The sequence below is a fragment of the Phoenix dactylifera genome, chromosome 8 (genome assembly GCF_009389715.1).
Source record: "Phoenix dactylifera cultivar Barhee BC4 chromosome 8, palm_55x_up_171113_PBpolish2nd_filt_p, whole genome shotgun sequence".
Taxonomy (NCBI): Eukaryota; Viridiplantae; Streptophyta; class Magnoliopsida; order Arecales; family Arecaceae; genus Phoenix; species Phoenix dactylifera.
Genome location: NC_052399.1, coordinates 683864 through 699784, shown reverse-complemented (window position 1 = coordinate 699784; position 15921 = coordinate 683864). Strand labels below are relative to the sequence as shown.

At 43.2% G+C, this 15921-nt stretch overlaps 2 protein-coding genes across 4 annotated transcripts in view; one reads left to right on the top strand and one right to left on the bottom strand.

The window, feature by feature from the left end:
- The first annotated feature begins 2092 nt into the window (after positions 1-2092).
- LOC103710999 (cyclin-D4-1-like) lies at positions 2093-5143 on the top strand. 2 transcript variants are annotated; one of them, XM_008796959.4, is made up of 6 exons: positions 2093-2658; positions 3304-3390; positions 3535-3633; positions 3728-3929; positions 4033-4154; positions 4248-5143. In XM_008796959.4, the coding sequence occupies exons 1-6, from the start codon at positions 2344-2346 to the stop codon at positions 4479-4481; spliced, it is 1059 nt and encodes a 352-aa protein (XP_008795181.1). In that variant the 5' UTR covers positions 2093-2343; the 3' UTR covers positions 4482-5143. The 2 variants fall into 2 exon arrangements, with proteins under 2 accessions (XP_008795181.1, XP_017699255.1); XM_017843766.3 differs by having other exon boundaries at positions 3538-3633; positions 4248-5142.
- Positions 5144-8681: 3538 nt separating this feature from the next.
- Positions 8682-15921, bottom strand: part of LOC103711028 (ATP-dependent 6-phosphofructokinase 5, chloroplastic) — a 30483-nt gene continuing 23243 nt past the window's right edge. Inside the window, exons 11-12 of one of the 2 annotated variants that reach the window (XM_026806207.2) lie at positions 9415-9543; positions 8682-9338 (exon numbers count right to left, since the gene is read on the bottom strand). In XM_026806207.2, coding sequence (XP_026662008.1) covers positions 9171-9338; positions 9415-9543 — 297 coding nt within the window. In that variant the 3' untranslated portion in view covers positions 8682-9170. The remainder of the gene's footprint in view (positions 9339-9414; positions 9544-15921) is intronic. The other variant, XM_008796996.3, reaches the window with a different exon arrangement.

The window sequence follows — 15921 nt, the reverse complement described above, 5'->3', positions numbered from 1 at the left end:
TAACTCTAGTTTGCGCGACACCCGGTGTATAGCATCCCCACGCACCGGGGTGCGTCATATTGATACAAATTCTTCACGTTGTGTTCGTTCTGTAGTTCCATGAAAGAACTACATGTGCATGGTGCTACATTGAATAGAAGGCTAGCTCGTCCTATATTTAAATTTTGGGACCATTCCGTTGAGAAGAACGATCTTCAAAATCTGCCTACAATCTGTTAGTAGGATAATTAAGTATAGATGGTTTGGGTAGAGACTCATCCACAAAACATAATTTATCTTTTGCTCCAGAGGCAACAATAACTGCACACCTCTAGGAACTAGAGATGTTTCCATCAAGAACTCGTGGAGTTAATGATAAGGAGAGTATCAAATCTCGTACCATTATCTTTATTGACACCACTAGATCTATTAGTGATAGTTTCTTCCAACATACTCATGGTGATAGGATGCAAGAAAGAATTAGATAGATTCATATGGAGAGGAGATGGAGTGTTAGATGTCCTGCTCTCATTCCATAAGAAAATTGGTTGGGAAGAATGGTTGCCAATCTTCTTCTTTTTTTTTGCATTCCTTGGATATGTATAATCTCATATAACACAAATCCCATATTTTTAAGAGCAGGTATAGTGTAGTTATAATAATGGAAGTCAATAATAAAGGATTCCACGATTTTAGATAGCACAAATATAGAAATAAATCCCAATGATTGTCTATGAATATAGAGTATAAATATGAAATGATTGTTTATATTTATATGATGTATATATGTATTTATACGAAACAGATTCAACAGATTTTTTTTGTAATGGAATAGTATACAAATATGAAAATGAATCCGGTGAGATGGGAGCATATGTGCTCGACTAGTTTGCCCAATAAAAAAAGAATTCTATAATTATAGAAAGCACGAGTATGAAAATGGATCCCAAAAACTAAAGATAAATGAGAGCTTGATTGCCTAATAAAATTATCCTCAAATATTCAATAACTTAAGCATTAAAATTTCCGTCTCATGAATTCAATTAATCTTAATTATATATTCTCATTCATATTTATTTTTAATGTCAGCGAACTAAAAATCCATGCTAATGGCAAAGCTCTCTTGCTGATAAATAATTTATTGACAATTTGAATGATTCTGGTATTTTAGTGTTTGAAATGACATAAGATTGGTTATAGATAAGAATGAGAAACATAATTTAGCAATTAGATATGACTCATTTAATTATTACATTAACATACTCTAATAATAGTTTTTAAATTGAAATCTCCATAGTGATCCTAACAAATATTTTATTTGGTGACTAATAGCATAATTTAATAGCACAATTATTTTGTTATGGATTTCTTTTATTTTTCGTTGTAAGAAATGCAAAGGGTGAAGCTTAGTTTCCACAATAAAATTTTTAATGTAAGGTTCCCTCCACCTTGATGGTCATTAGATGGACCCGCCCTATGCACCAGGGCCATTGCATTCTGGCCATCAATGGCAATCTCTCACCAAACCCAAGGGCAGAAATCCATACTTCCCCCTCACCAAATCATGCCATGATGCATTGCCACACCAAATCAAATTATTGCATCATCATCCCTTCTCACACCACCCCCACTAAATCCCAAAACCAAGAACCCTAAAAGCCAGAACTCCCAAACGGATACTTAGGGCTTGTTTGGTTCACGGAAAGTATTTTTTCTCCTATGAATATGATTCCTGCGAAGTAGATTCCTACGAAGAGCATGTCTGAAAAAGTACTTTTGGCATGTTTGATTGACAATGGAAAAGTGACAGATTTCGAGTGCTTATGTTTGGTTAACCATCCACTTTTCTGAGAAAGTTATGTATAATTTCTATCATACCCTTAATAAAAATTAGGTCTTTAATGTCTCTTTAATGCTGAAGGACTTTTTTGGAAAAAATAAAAATAGAATGATTTACGGCTTATGAAAAAATAATTTTTTATATATTTTTTTATTGAAACATGTGAATCATATTTTTATAAAAATATATATTTTTTTATTTTTCTTTTTTTTTAAAATTCTAACCAAATATTTTTTTTTTTTTTTTTCGCTTTTCGCGAACCAAACGAGCCCTTCTTCTGCTCCCCCTTCGTAGTCCTTTTAACTATTACACTCGCTCGGTTTGCTGGCCATTTCGCCCATCTCCACCCATGCTTCGCAAAGCTCCGTATACAACATTGTCCTCCTCTCCTCTTTCTTCCTGTCTTTTTCGCTCTTAGCTGAAAACCAATAGTGTAAAAAGCTCCATCTTTTAGACCTCCTCCTCCCGAAAGAGGGCCATTTGAGGAGGAGAAAGAGAGAAGAAATCCTATAAATCCAACTCCGATGAATGTCGCCTATAACTTCGCTTCATCAAACCTCCTCTGCACCGAGGATAACACCAGCATTATGGAATTTGATGATGGGGAACTGGAGGGATTCAATGAAGAAGCCAGGGGCTATGATCCTGGCTGGATTCCAGAACAAAGGAGTGATCTTTATGGGTTCTTGGAGGGCTTTCCCGGACAATCAGAGGAATGCATTGCTTTGCTGGTTGAGAAGGAATTAGAACATGTTCCGGAAGAGGATTATGCCAAGAGGTTTCTGAGTGGGGACTTGGACATTTCAGTTAGGAGAGATGCTATTGATTGGATTGGAAAGGTTGTTTTTTCCTTTACCTCTTCTTTTCACCTCAGTGTTGTGGATTTGTTATTGGGCTTAGAGCTTTGTGTCTTTTTCAACGAGTTCTGTGCACATGATGTTTGATTTTTGAGCCTGTGTATTAACTTGGACGCGTTTCTTGTTCATTCTCCTGTGTTTCAATTAATTTTTTTAGCTAAAAAAAGCCTTTTTCCAGTTTGGTTTTGCCTATAATTAGCGATGTAGTCGTTTTCAACCGTATTGTAGGTTCTTTGCCATCTATTTGACAATGCTCTTTGTTATCTATTTGACAAGGAGTGTAAATCGCCTTTTTGTCATCATTCGTCTCTTGATGTTAATAGTAAATTATGCGTAGCTTTCTTCATTTGCTCTATTTTGTCTCCTCTTTAAGTTTTTTTTTTTTTCCCTCCTGGTTTGTTTAGATTTAATGTTATATGTGCTTTCGATAGTTCAAGGTGTTCTTCCTTCATGCTAAAAAAATGATATTGTTTGTTATCTATATGGAAATAAGTTTATATTTTTTCTTTTCCAGTTAGCTGTCCATTGATAATATTAACAAATTCTTTTTCTTTCTTATCTTTTGTTTAATTAAATGTACAAATATGCTCTCCTTTTGTAACCAATGGGTGGTATTGTTATGAACAGGTTCATGCTCATTACAATTTTGGACCTCTGAGTGCCTATTTATCTGTAAATTATGTGGATCGATTCCTCTCAGCCTATGAACTCCCAGTAAGAACCATTTCAGGATAATATTAACTCCATTGAACAAATATGTTTAAGTGTTTGTAGTGTAGACTGTAACTTTTCATAAGTGTTTAATTGGTAATGCTTTTTTTATTACTTGTTTCCATTTATCCAATCTCTTTTTTATAGCAGAGTAAGGCTTGGATGGTACAGTTGCTCTCTGTGGCCTGCTTATCTCTTGCTGCTAAGATGGAGGAAAATGAAGTTCCTTTATCACTAGATTTACAGGTGAAGAAAGTAGCCGCAAGCACATCTCTCTCTGTGGTGTTCTTGGCTGCAACGTTCTTACTTACCTATCAGTAATTCTTATATGGTCCTGTAGGTTGGTGAGGCACAATATGCATTTGAAGCCAGGACCATCCAGAGGATGGAGCTTTTAGTACTAAGCACCCTCAAGTGGAGGATGCAAGCCGTGACACCGTTCTCATTCATAGACTACTTTCTTCAGAAGTTTAACGATGGCAATTCCCCGACAAATTCATTAGTTTCGCGCTCTGTAGAACTCATCCTGAACGCTGTTAGAGGTCGGTTAGTGCATGTTATACATAAATATAGTCTCTCTTAGTGGAAGAGTGGATTGGCTTGATCTGCAACCCTAACACAAGTGCAGCTTAAATTGAATTGCAGGGACAGGATTTCTAGGATTCAGGCCCTCTGAGATCGCCGCTGCTGTTGCATTGTCGGCGTTGAGAGAAATCCAGATTGTGGAAATCGAAAACAATTTAACTCATTGCATCCATGTAGATAAGGTATATTTTTCTATCTAGTAATATGTTACGTGACACTGCCATTCATGCTCGAAGGTTTTTGTTCCGATCTTGACCAGGGTGACGGTGTTGCAGGTGAGAGTGTTAAGATGTTATGAAGAGATCCAAGCGAAGACATTGGCGGGGAAGGAGAGTAGTAGAAGTGCTGGTCCATCAGCTTCCTTTATACCACATAGCCCAATTGGGGTGTTGGATGCTGCATCCCTGAGCTATAAAAGTGATGATATAACAGTTGGGTCGCATGCAAATTCTCATCAACCCACTCCAGCTGCCAAGAATTGGAAACTAAGCAGGCCATCAATCCCATGAAGGAAGAGAGCTCTGTTAGTTGTGTTCACTTGTTTGGGAGGCTTGGTATCTTTCAACTCTGGTTTGGTTAGTGGGAGATTTGGTGTGGTCTAGTATAGAGAAACTTGACAAGGATGAGAAAAAAGGGAATAAATATAAGTGAGGGGGTCATCAGCTCATGCTTTTAATATGAATGAAGCAATCACCTGCTGCAAAATTATGAAGGACAACAGAGAACTGAGTAAAAATATGGCAGAGAGAGAGAGAGAGAGTGATTACTGTTAGAATTTGAGGGAGGGGCTGCCAGAGATAAATTAAGAAAACCTGGTGTTCTTTGGATTTGTTCTTATTGTGAAATACTTTCCTATTTGGGATCTATAAAGGACCCCACATGAAAAAGTTAAGAGGAGAGGTAAAAAGCAGTGGGTTTGCATCATTTATACGATTACTTTCTTTTATATTTGTATTTCTGGTATGTCTTTCTATTGTTTGACTGCTTGTCTGCAATTCTGGGGTTTGCTGCCTCTGATATAAAAGAAGAGCCCCTGGGTCAGTACAAATCTTGGGATGGCAACATACAAAACAGAGACAATATTTATAGGGAATGGTGGGAGATGTGGGGGACCCCTTGGAAGTTTCAGGTTTCAGCATAAGCTGTTAAAAGAGCAAAGAGCCTTTAAAAAAAATGATAGGATTATTATTCTCCTCCTGCCTTGGTTTCTTTTATAGTGCTTGCCTTTGCTTTGTCTTATTTTATCCTATGAAGACAAGCAAGGCTTAAGTACTTCCAGAGATCCAATCTGTTAAGGTCATATCTAATTTTAGGTAGTTTGCTTTTAGCTGCTGTTAAGTTCTTATGAAACAAGATGAAGGTATTAAAAAAAAAAAAAGCTAAGCAAATTGCCGCATGAAAACAATTAATCTTATGAAGCTTCACAAGTCTATTGATGAAATACTTTATTTCAGAAGACTTCAATGATTCACTCAAGACTAGTCTAGAGGCTGGCAGCATGTGTGCAGGCAACACTTCTAGCAATGAGCCAAAGTGGAGCTGGCTCAACAAATTCCTTTTGTATGTTATGATGGATGACCCCATTCCATTTGCCATGGTCCCTACATTTGGATGCAGCATAGCATGTGTGCCTCTGCTTCCTGAAAATGTAGAAGACCTTCAATATTTAGTTCTTAATTATGTTTGAGTTGGAGCACATTGATCCTAAGGAGGCATGCAAAGAAAGTGTAGCCATATGGTGCTCTCCAAAAAAGGAGCTCAGGGATTACTTTCTAGATATTAGACAAATGGAAACTTATGTGACAAATGTAGCAAATGTACCCCTTTGGAGCAAAAGTCTTTATATATGAATTGTTGATCCAGCATAGCATGTGTGCCTCTGCTTCCTGAAAATGTAAATGACCTTCAATATTTAGTTCTCAATTATGTTTTGAGTTGGAGCACATTGATCCTAAGGAGACATGCCAAGAAAGTGTGGCCATATGGTGCTCTCTGAAAAAGGAGCTCAGGGATTACTTTCTAGATATTAGGAAAATGGAAACTTATGTGACAAATGTAGCAAATGTAACCCTTTGGAGGAAAAGTCTTCATATATGAATTGTTGGGGAGGGGCCACTTCCAACGGCGTGAGGTTTCCCTTTGGTGTGCATCGAAGTACAAACCTCCAAAACGGCCATTGCAACATAACCAGGGACCGGGTTCTATTGAAGCAGACGTTTCCTACTGAGTCAATGAAAAAGATATTATCCTGTAGAGCCTGGTGTTTCCCTGCTGTTCAACTCTTAAAGTGGACTTGAGATTAATAAATGCTCCATCGATCACAGTACATGTATTAATCAACTTGATCAAAGCAGCAGCAATTGTCTACGACAGTACTTACTTTGATTTAATTTTACGTTTTTCTGTACCCATGCTTATGCTTAATTGAAAACATAGCATTCCTAGAGCTTTCTCATACAACTAAAAAATTGCCTACAAGCATTTGGGACACCATGCATCTCTTTTTAATAATGGTGATGTATATAAAGGTCAGCTAAATTGGATCCCAGAGACAGAGAGAGAGAGAGAGAGCACCAGATAACACATTTGTACAATGCTTGGATGCAAGCGAGCATGGGAATTAATCTTCTACTGCGGTATCTACACCGCACTACTTGCTACCACCAAAACAGGGGACGATATAAAGAAAGAATGGGCGTAGGAATCTTCGACATTTTAAGAGTCGACCACCCCATGCGCATCCAAGCTTGCCTCTGGCAAAAGCAACAGATTGGTTTCCAGCGTCGAGCCATGTCACGGGTAGTTGATGGAGTGAAATGCCATCTCAAACTACTGACCAGAATAAAATTACTCTGTCCACGTCTGCTCCGAACTGTTTTAACTCGCATGGCGGAGACTCGCATTATTCTCCATACTGCTGATACCTTGTCAATCAAATCTCTTAACTTCTCACTCACTGAATTATTCTCCGAACAATTGCCCATTAATTGGTGAGTTGTAAATTATTTAGCTTTCATCGACATGAAGGATGTGTTTTTTTTTAATCTTTGTGGACTCTACTACTCAAGCCAGGCCAAGTTGGTGGCCCTTTTATGGAGTTGATATGAGGAGGTTAAATTAGATAAGACGAGCTATGTCCATGCCAAAGTATAAGCTGCTCGCAGATAGTTTGAAACCCTAACTATGATGTAGTCAACATCGCCATTAATAATTTTGCTGCTATCATTGACTTGCAGGCCCGATGTCGTACCTACTCTTTTAGAGCCATTAGCTCAGCTCGTTTACAAGGCAGCATTAAAATGTGGTGACAGCGCAACTCTCTTTTTCCTGAATTAGATCGATTAATTAAAATAGCAAGCGTCCTCCTGCAGCTCCAATAAAGCCTTTATATTGATTAAAGCTTGGGACTGATACAAGGCAGCAAAACATACTTCTGCACCTCGAATAAAGCTTGTACAGTGTCTCCTTTAGATGGAAAGAGAGAGCTGGTTATCATAAGATCCCAATCCATCAAAAAGTATTGGTTCTAATGAAATAAATATATTTTTATCTGCTTTTCTGAAGGAACAAAAATAATAATAATGATGATATATGCCTTGTACACTCCTGCACTCTTGGTAGAAAATGTAAATGTTAGTCATGCTCATCATCAGCAACCCCTTGCGGAACTTAACGTGCATCAACAGCTTCAAAAAAAAAAAAGTAGTCCTCGAACATGGCTAATGCTAAAGTTAAAACCGATTTCTCTATCAATCCATAATGGACAAACTATAACAAAAATCTAAGACAGTCAGTCTGGTAATTAACAAGCACAACAACTCTGTTCTTTGGGATTTGGGTTTGGTTTGGGGTTTAGCCCAGGAGGGAAAAAGATATGAAGTAAAAAGAGATGGATACTTGGGGCCGACACTAAAGACAAGGACTCCTCAGGGTCCTGAGGAGGCGGAGAACAGATCCGCCACCTTTGGCCTGCACTAGAAGACAAGACAGAGCCAGTTATTTGTCCATTTCTTTGGAAGTATAGAGGGGCAGCCACAGTAAGTCTAAACCTAGAATAACTGCTCCAATCGGTCCATGCAAGACCATGTTTAAATAATAATAAACAAAATCAACCATTAGGAACAGCTGAAGCTCAACATCTCTCTTTGTTATCCCATACTAGAAGACAAATGACAAGGTTAGAATATGGATAGGAAAAGGATAAATGCTGGATGAGTTTAGCAACAAATTGCAGCAATGAGATTAATATACATCGATTACAGCCTTGTTATTTTCTCCCTGCAGTTATGTTATTTGTTTGTGCACATTTTAACTCGGTTCAAAGGAAATGGCAGTGAAGTTGGTGGGGGGATCATGAGGGCACAAAGTAACGTGGGAGGGCCGCAAGATTGGGGACTTGATTTATTGCCTCGTGATCAGCTTCACTTCCAACAGCCAACCAGATGGAAGGAGTGACCACCTTGATGGCCAGTTCCAGCCTTGTGTTTGGAACTTGGAACAGTTGATTTGGTTAGGGACCACGGCCACCTAGCGGTGAAGCCAGCAGATTCATCAGTGGAGGCAGGAGGTGCCAGCCCGCTGTCAAGGCTGACGGCAGAATTGAATGAGCCAGAGGACAAAGAACCCAGTCAGCACACACATGAACGACAAGTTACTGCAGAAGGTCTGTTTTTATAGCAAGAAGCAGGAAAAAAGAAAAAAAACTGCTATTCTTCACTGAATCATGTTGTAAGTTACCTGTCATCATAAGTTTTTCCAGTAGTGAATTTGGGTGCAATAGCAGGGAGATCTCTCTCTCTTTTTTATCTTTGGAAAAATGGTTCTCGTAGTAACTAGGGGGACAAATGAAACATTAATGGACACCAGTTCAGGCTTTTAAATTATCTCAAACCCCTATCGAGCTTGCCAACAAAATTACATGAAGAGAGATTGAGCCAGTATACAATACCTTCACAAATTTGAAATTTGAATAGTAGTACTGATTGCCTTTTATTTTCTTTGGAAGTTGAGTGTGCTTTTTTTGTTTGTTTGTTTGTTTGTTTGTTTGAGCAAAACTTGAAGTTGAGTATGCTCTGTTGATTGAACGGGTACATTTGTGTCCCCATAAACATTAGAATAACAATCTGTTGTTCTATATATTTCTAACTCTTTGATGAAGAATTACCGGTTCATTTCAGACTTTGTGAAGTCCTTGGAAATCAGATGAAATCAGGCTGGCCTGTGGATGTCAAACAACGGTGCCACATCCGACTGTTGGGATCAACCTGCTTTGGATAAGAGATGACTTCTGCGATGGGGAAATAAACATAGTGGGTATTGCATATGCCGACTGTGATGCCACTGAATCCAGCAAATGCACCATGAACCTGTGAATTGAATCTCAGTCCATTACTTAAATGTAATTGAAATCATCAGATAGGTCCTATGAAGAGATATTCTTACAGCATTTTGGCCTAAAACAGTGCATAGAATGCCATCAGATGCATTAGCACGGACTGCTCGGATCATGTAGGTAGGATCAATATATTTCACATCAGCAGGGACACTAATTTCCTGAAAAAACTTCTTTGTCTGCAAGAGAACATAGTCCACATTAACACCTTTTCTTTCTCCTTTCTGGAATAAAACAAGTCAAAAACCATAGCTATTAAGCCTTTTCCCAACTATTTTGGGCATGGATTTGGAGTAAAATAAATTCAATAAATCGGATGACAATGGAGATTTTATTGTTTCATCATCATGAAAAAAATCAAGGTTTTCATTTTTACATCTGAATTGTGTATACCAAGCAGATGTTTTCTGAATCTCAGCTTTTAAAGAAAGAATTTATTCTTATACTTAAATGGGTTATCATATTAATTGTATTTATAATATCAAAGAAGCATCCAAGACTGGTACCAAGGAACTGCCATCAAAACAATAGATATAGCAATTTGTCATAAATACTCTCGGCCTCATTCTACTTTACCCTGCTTGATTTGGAGTACTTATATTGTCCATATGTGAGTGAGATGTAAAATAAATTTATGTAAGGCAATCATCAGGAAATAAAGATAGTAAACTTTACTGTGGATCCTACACTAAGCATGCTTAGTTGCATGCATGTTTTAACAACAAAATGAGTGCTTCAACTTGTAGAGCAAACTTTCATTTGGAGGGCAAACTTTCACATGTTGAAAGAATGAAATAAATTTGCTATTGAGGAAATTAGGCATCATATATGCACATATAGTATGTCATAGACCTCCTACGGCCTTCATTTTCTCACCCTTGATGGATTATATATTAAGAGTTCAATTGTTAATTATTCAAAGCACTTGGTGGCATAAGTTTTGGTAAGTTAAAAGCTGCTTAGTAAACTGGAAAGAGGAAGGTGTCAAAGGATGAGAGAAAACATGTTGCGGCTTAGGAGCCATACTTTTGACTATCTTACATACTCATTTTTGTTTCTAATGAGGACAATATGTGGGCACGTCAAAAGTTAAAATTCATGCCTTGGTGAGAGACTAGGTGCTGGGACCAACTGACTAGATGGTTTCGTTTTACAATGGCCTAAAAGGGAGTAAAAATTTTCAGATTAAGAAGCCTCTTCAACAAATGACTGCTCGTGAACATGATGGAACCTTCACAAGAGATTCAAAGAGGAATATCAGCCTGAGAATAAATTATCGGACACTAAGCCCCCAACCCAATTCCATTGATACATCAATACCAGGTGCCTTGTTAACTTGAGAATCTTTTCATAGTACGATGTAAAATTGTTTGAAGCAGGGACAAGAAGAGAGATTGGGAGCAAGGAGCTAAGGAAATAGAGGACAACCTAGTTAAATAAGAGAATAAAGTAAACATATGAAAAACAAACAATAAAAGAGGATAAAAGAAGAGATCAAGAAGAAAGGCCGCTGATAAGATAGTGCTTAGAGATGGCATAACATGAAGCCCAAAAGTGCCTTCCCTTTAATACACAAATAGCTGCGAAGCCACGAGCATAATGTGCTCAGTTGGTTCAAGGATTAGAGAAGTTTGCCTGTTTGGTCGGTTACAGTGACCAGTTAAATTGAATATGGTGGTTAAAATGACCGGCTGGTGAAGGGATTCGGGCAGCTTGCCTCTTTGGCTGGTTCCAGTGACCAGTTAAACTGAATGTGGTTAAATTGACCTGTTAATTTGAATATGGCAAATATCGAACACTTGAGACAAAAACATCAAGTCATAGTATTCCCTATAATGAAGGATCATGATACACCTTGACATGTACCTTGGCATGCCAGCGAATGGAGCAAGTTTTTGCTAGAACTCAATAAACTTACATCACCTCGTGGAACTCATGTCATATGGTTCCTATATTTCCTTTTTGAGCAATGAAAATGTAATATGCCAATGCCCAGGATTGAACACGGAAGGTGCCAACCAGATGGGCCCAAGTTCTATCATTCTTAGTGTTGCTGGAATTTGGACCCGGGGGCGACCGCTGGGCCGGGAAGGAGGAGCTCCGGTGGGAATCGGCGGTGATGGGTGACGGTCCGTCGGGGTGTGGCGTCCTCCGGGAGACCTGCAAGAAGCCGGTGGCCGGGGTCTCCGGCGCCGGCCCTCCGATGCTTAAGTCAAAGGGGGCCAGTATAAGAGTGGAGATAGCAGTAAGAAGTTGGAGTTCTCATTGTTCCGCCCCCCCTCAAATGGAGGAATTCCCCTTTTATAGAGGGAGCTGGGTTACCTGTGATGTGACGGGGCAATCGGCCTGTCGTACAGTCTGGCATGCAGTAGAATTAATGTTCGATCGTGTGAGTCAACACCGTTACTGTTGGAGATCAGGCCGGAGCCCTTAAGTCGTCGTCGAGTCATGCCATCATCAGCGATTAAGTGGGTTTGCCATAAGAGGCTCGATGTCCGTAGACGACAGAAGCCATACGCTTTAATCGTTGAGTGAACCGGAGATCGGGAGAAGTCATACGTTTTGATGGCTGAATAAACAGAAGATCATCATGAACCATACTCATTTAATGGTTGAGTGCGCCGAAGGCCTGCAGAGGCCACGCGCATTAATGATCGGGTGTGCCGGAGGCCTGCAAAAGCCATGTGCATTAATGGCTTGACGACGGTAGCAGGATATGGTGAGATTGAGTATCTGGAATAAGGCTCCTTTAAGGGCTTAAGCTGGGGTCGAATACTTAGGCAAGGCATTTCGGAATTCAGCGCCTGATCGGGTGCCGAGCCGAGGTAGTTGCCGAGTCGGGCGCCCTTAGTTCGAGCGTAGTCAGGTCGGCGCCTTCTGGTCGGCGCCTTCCGGTTGGGTGCTTTCTGGCCGGGCGCCTTCTGGTCGGCGCTTTCTGGTCGGGCGCCTTCTAGTCGGCGCCTTCTGGTCGGCGCCTTTGTTCCGGGACGACTTGGGTTTTTCCCCAACACTACCCCCCGACTTCCGAGCTCGAGCTGATTACAGGCTCGAGCGCGGAAAGTAGTTTGAGTCGTGTTAATGCGGTTTAGGGAATTTTTGAATTACCGCGCGCTTCGAGGCGCTTTTAGTGGGCGGCGTCTCTTCTTTCTCGAGACGTTTCATCATTAGGTAACCTTCTGGCTTCTCGAAGCGTCCTCGCGTCGTGGGCTCATAATGGGACCACACGATCCGATGAGGCGCTTTTATGTTCGAAGCGTCAGCTCGAATTAAATACGGTACGTTAATTCTCGGAGCCGACACGTGTTATGATCTGGGCAGGGAGTAGCGCTCTGCTTCGCAGATCTGGGCCGTCAAAGGGGTTTATATATAAATCCCTCCTTGGCCATCTCTGATTTTCCTCCCATTGTCTTCATCTTCTTCCCATCTCCTTCTCAATCCGAAGCGGCCGATTCTCCATCATCTCCGGCGAATCTCTGCAGGTGTCCTTCTTTTCATCCGCTTGGGACCTCTCCCTTCTTCCTTTTCCCTCTCTCTTTTTTAATGGGGCTTGGTCCGAATGAGGTTGGGTCCACAATGAGTGAGTTGGAGGTGGAGATGTGCGAGGAATGGTTTTTTCCTCTGCTAGGGTTCCGTTTGGAACCCACTAGGTCGGGGGACCGGGTAACGGACCCCCCTTAGGTCGGATCGGAGTGTACTCGGAGGCACTCTGGGCCGGCCTACGATTTCCTCTTCATGGGTTTGTGAACGAGTTGCTCGGGGAGTACGAAATCGTCCCCGCGCAACTCGCTCCGAACGCATGGAGGACAATCATCGGGTTCCTGTCCCTGTGTATGGCGTACGGGATTCCGTCTTCCGTGAATGTCTTCCGGAGACTTTTTTCACTAAAGTCTAACCCGGGGGATGGAGAGTGGCTCTACATCGCCCTTCGGGCGGGTCGGCCACTCTTTCATGGCGCCCCGTCGTCCATTCATGATTGGAAGAGGAAATTCTTTTTCTTGGGTTCCGAGCGACCATGGGGGTTCGACCCTAGGTGGAGGCGGAGCCGGCTCAAGATCGCTAACCAACTCCCCAGGCTTTCCTCGCGCGAGTAGGGAATCCTTAACACTATCCGCAGCCTCGGGGATGGCATTCTTCTGAGCGGCCTCGTGAGTGAGGATGCCCTAGTCAATGTCGGTCTGAGCTCGGCGCGCCCTCCGGGTAAGGGTGGTAATTTTTAAGGAATTTTCCCCTTTGCCTTTTTCTCGCAATATTTGACCAGCTCCTTTTGCTCGTCTTTGCAGACATTGCAAAAATGGTGACCAAGAGCAACATCCTGTATGCTCGTTTTCAGAAAAGGGCAGCCGAGCTTGCGGGAGAACAGCCTGGGCCAAAAAAGAAGGCGAAGATCTCGGCTGCTGTGGTCGCCGAGAAGAGCACTCCTTGTGCCGAGCACTCCGAGGCTGGTCGGGGGGAAGGCTCAAGTTCTAGGGGCACGAGCTCTGCTGAAGCTACGATGGCGCTTCCGTGCCCGGCGCCGATTTCGCAAGTTCCCGGTCGGCCGGGAGTTCCATGCCTTGACCAAAGGGGAACGAGCTCTACGGGAGCGTCCGTGCTTGCTGCCCCGCCCCAATCCCACAGCAATCGGATCGGCTGCCTGACCGACCCCAACTCCCTGGTCCCGAGCTAGGGTGCAGCCAGGAGGCTGTGGAACCGCATCCGCCGAGCCCAGCAGGGCCTAGCCCACCGAGCCCGCCGGGTAATCAAGGTCATCGGGAGAGAGTGCCCTACACCCCTGGCTGGGCGGTCTTCGAGGGCGATTCGGCTCTCGATAATCCCCAAACGGCGCGTGAGGTTTTTCAGGTTGCACTACTCCCGGCCGACCAGGCCAAAATCCGGTCCATGAACTATGGCGCTTTCATGGACACGACCCCTTGTTCTGCCGTCCGAGTAAGTTAAACCTTTACATTTGTGCCAGTTTGTTTTGAACTGGACTTGTTTCTCATCTCCCTCTTTTATAGCACCTTCACGAGATCGAGACGCTGATGCATATAGTCCAAGACTACCGGGACCGGGCCCGAAGGCATCAGCGCGGGCAGGAGGAGGCCGAGGCAAGGTGCCTCGCATCCGAGGCCGAGCAAAAAGTGCTCCAGACGAAGGTGGAGGCGGCCGAGAACGAGATTCGGGCTCTGACCGCCGAGCTCGAGGAGGAGAAGGGCGCACACGCCCTGGCCAGGTCAGAGGTGCGCGCTGTAGAGGCGCGTCGGGCCGAGGTCACTTTGACGCTCGCTATCCGCGAGCAAGAGGTGAAGGAAGTTCACCTCAAGGCCCAAGAGCTCGAGGTCCGCTTGTCCGAGGCCCAGTCCCTGCTCGCCGTCCGCGAGCAGGAAGTGAGGGATCTGGAGCGGAAGGCCGAGCAACGCGAAGCTCCGGAGAAGGAGGCCCGGGAGCAGGCCCAAAATGCCGTTAAGCTCTTCCGTGAATCGGAAGAGTTTCGCGACCTGCTGGAGGAGGAGGGCGTGAACGGGCTCATCCAGGGCTTCAACGACTTCCGTAACCAATTACGGCGACTTCTCCCCGACTTCGACCTTGATCTGTTTCAACCGGGAGCGGGGGTTGAAGAGTCAGAAGCGGGTACTCCGGCGGTCGACGAGGCCGCCGAAGAGGCTAGGCTGGCTACCGAGGAGGGCCCAGCGGGGGCGCCCGAGGCTGCTCCCGAGGTCGCCGAAGACGGTCGCGCGGGGATTTTGGCTGCGGAGGATCCAGGTGTCCCCGAGGCCGCCGAGGACAATAGGACCGAGCCTTAGGACAGTCGTTTTTTGCATCTTTTATCATTTTTGTAAAGAAGGATGGCCTTCACATTATTATACGACCAAGCCTCAATTTTGTACTTAGCCTTCGGGCTCTCTTAAATGAATATCCTTTTCCAAACTTGCACGATTGGTCCAAGTTCCGATCCTCAGTAAATCTAAATTTCTCTAATCGAATTCGCTTTAAGTTTTATGGACTTAGGTTCTGCGGCTTCAACTACGTTCGTTACGTAGTTAGACCTAAGTTTAGGTTCGGCATATTTGCCAAGTCCCTGAGCTCGGGTCCTAAGTTCCCGTTGCTCGGATCTTCGACCAACGATGTCGTGGTATCTAGGTCCAAAAGATAATACACTCGGGCTTATCAAGCCTTCTCGAGCTCGGCACAGAATTCGGCCGAGCCCTAGGACCAAAGGTCACTAACCCGACTCGAATTTTATTCGTACTCCGCGAGCTCGGACTTCTAGTTGCCGGGGCGGATTGTCGGACTTCCCCGACTTAAGCGGGTCTGATACGGGTCCCAAGCTCGGGACAGAGTTTCGCCGAGCTGCCGGTATAAACCGAGTTAGGGTTCGCCGCCGAGCAGTGCATGCGGGGCGGATGGGACCAGGCGACGATCGGCCCGGCCGAGCGCTCTGGCGCTAGTCGGGATTTTATTTATGCACTTAGTCGTTGCAGGAACGAATAAAATAATGTAATCATAATCTAAAATGTACCTTTTGTACTGTTAGAGTCGAGCATCCCCTGCTGAGGTTGGCAGTTTTGCTTGGCCAT

Bases quoted from the DNA above. Each gene is read 5' to 3' on its own strand.
- LOC103710999 (XM_008796959.4), top strand. From the start codon at position 2,344: ATGAATGTCGCCTATAACTTCGCTTCATCAAACCTCCTCTGCACCGAG. The intron at 2,659-3,303 runs GTTGTTTTTTCC...TGTTATGAACAG, and splicing joins CTATTGATTGGATTGGAAAG to GTTCATGCTCATTACAATTT. The intron at 3,391-3,534 runs GTAAGAACCATT...TCTTTTTTATAG, and splicing joins TCTCAGCCTATGAACTCCCA to CAGAGTAAGGCTTGGATGGT.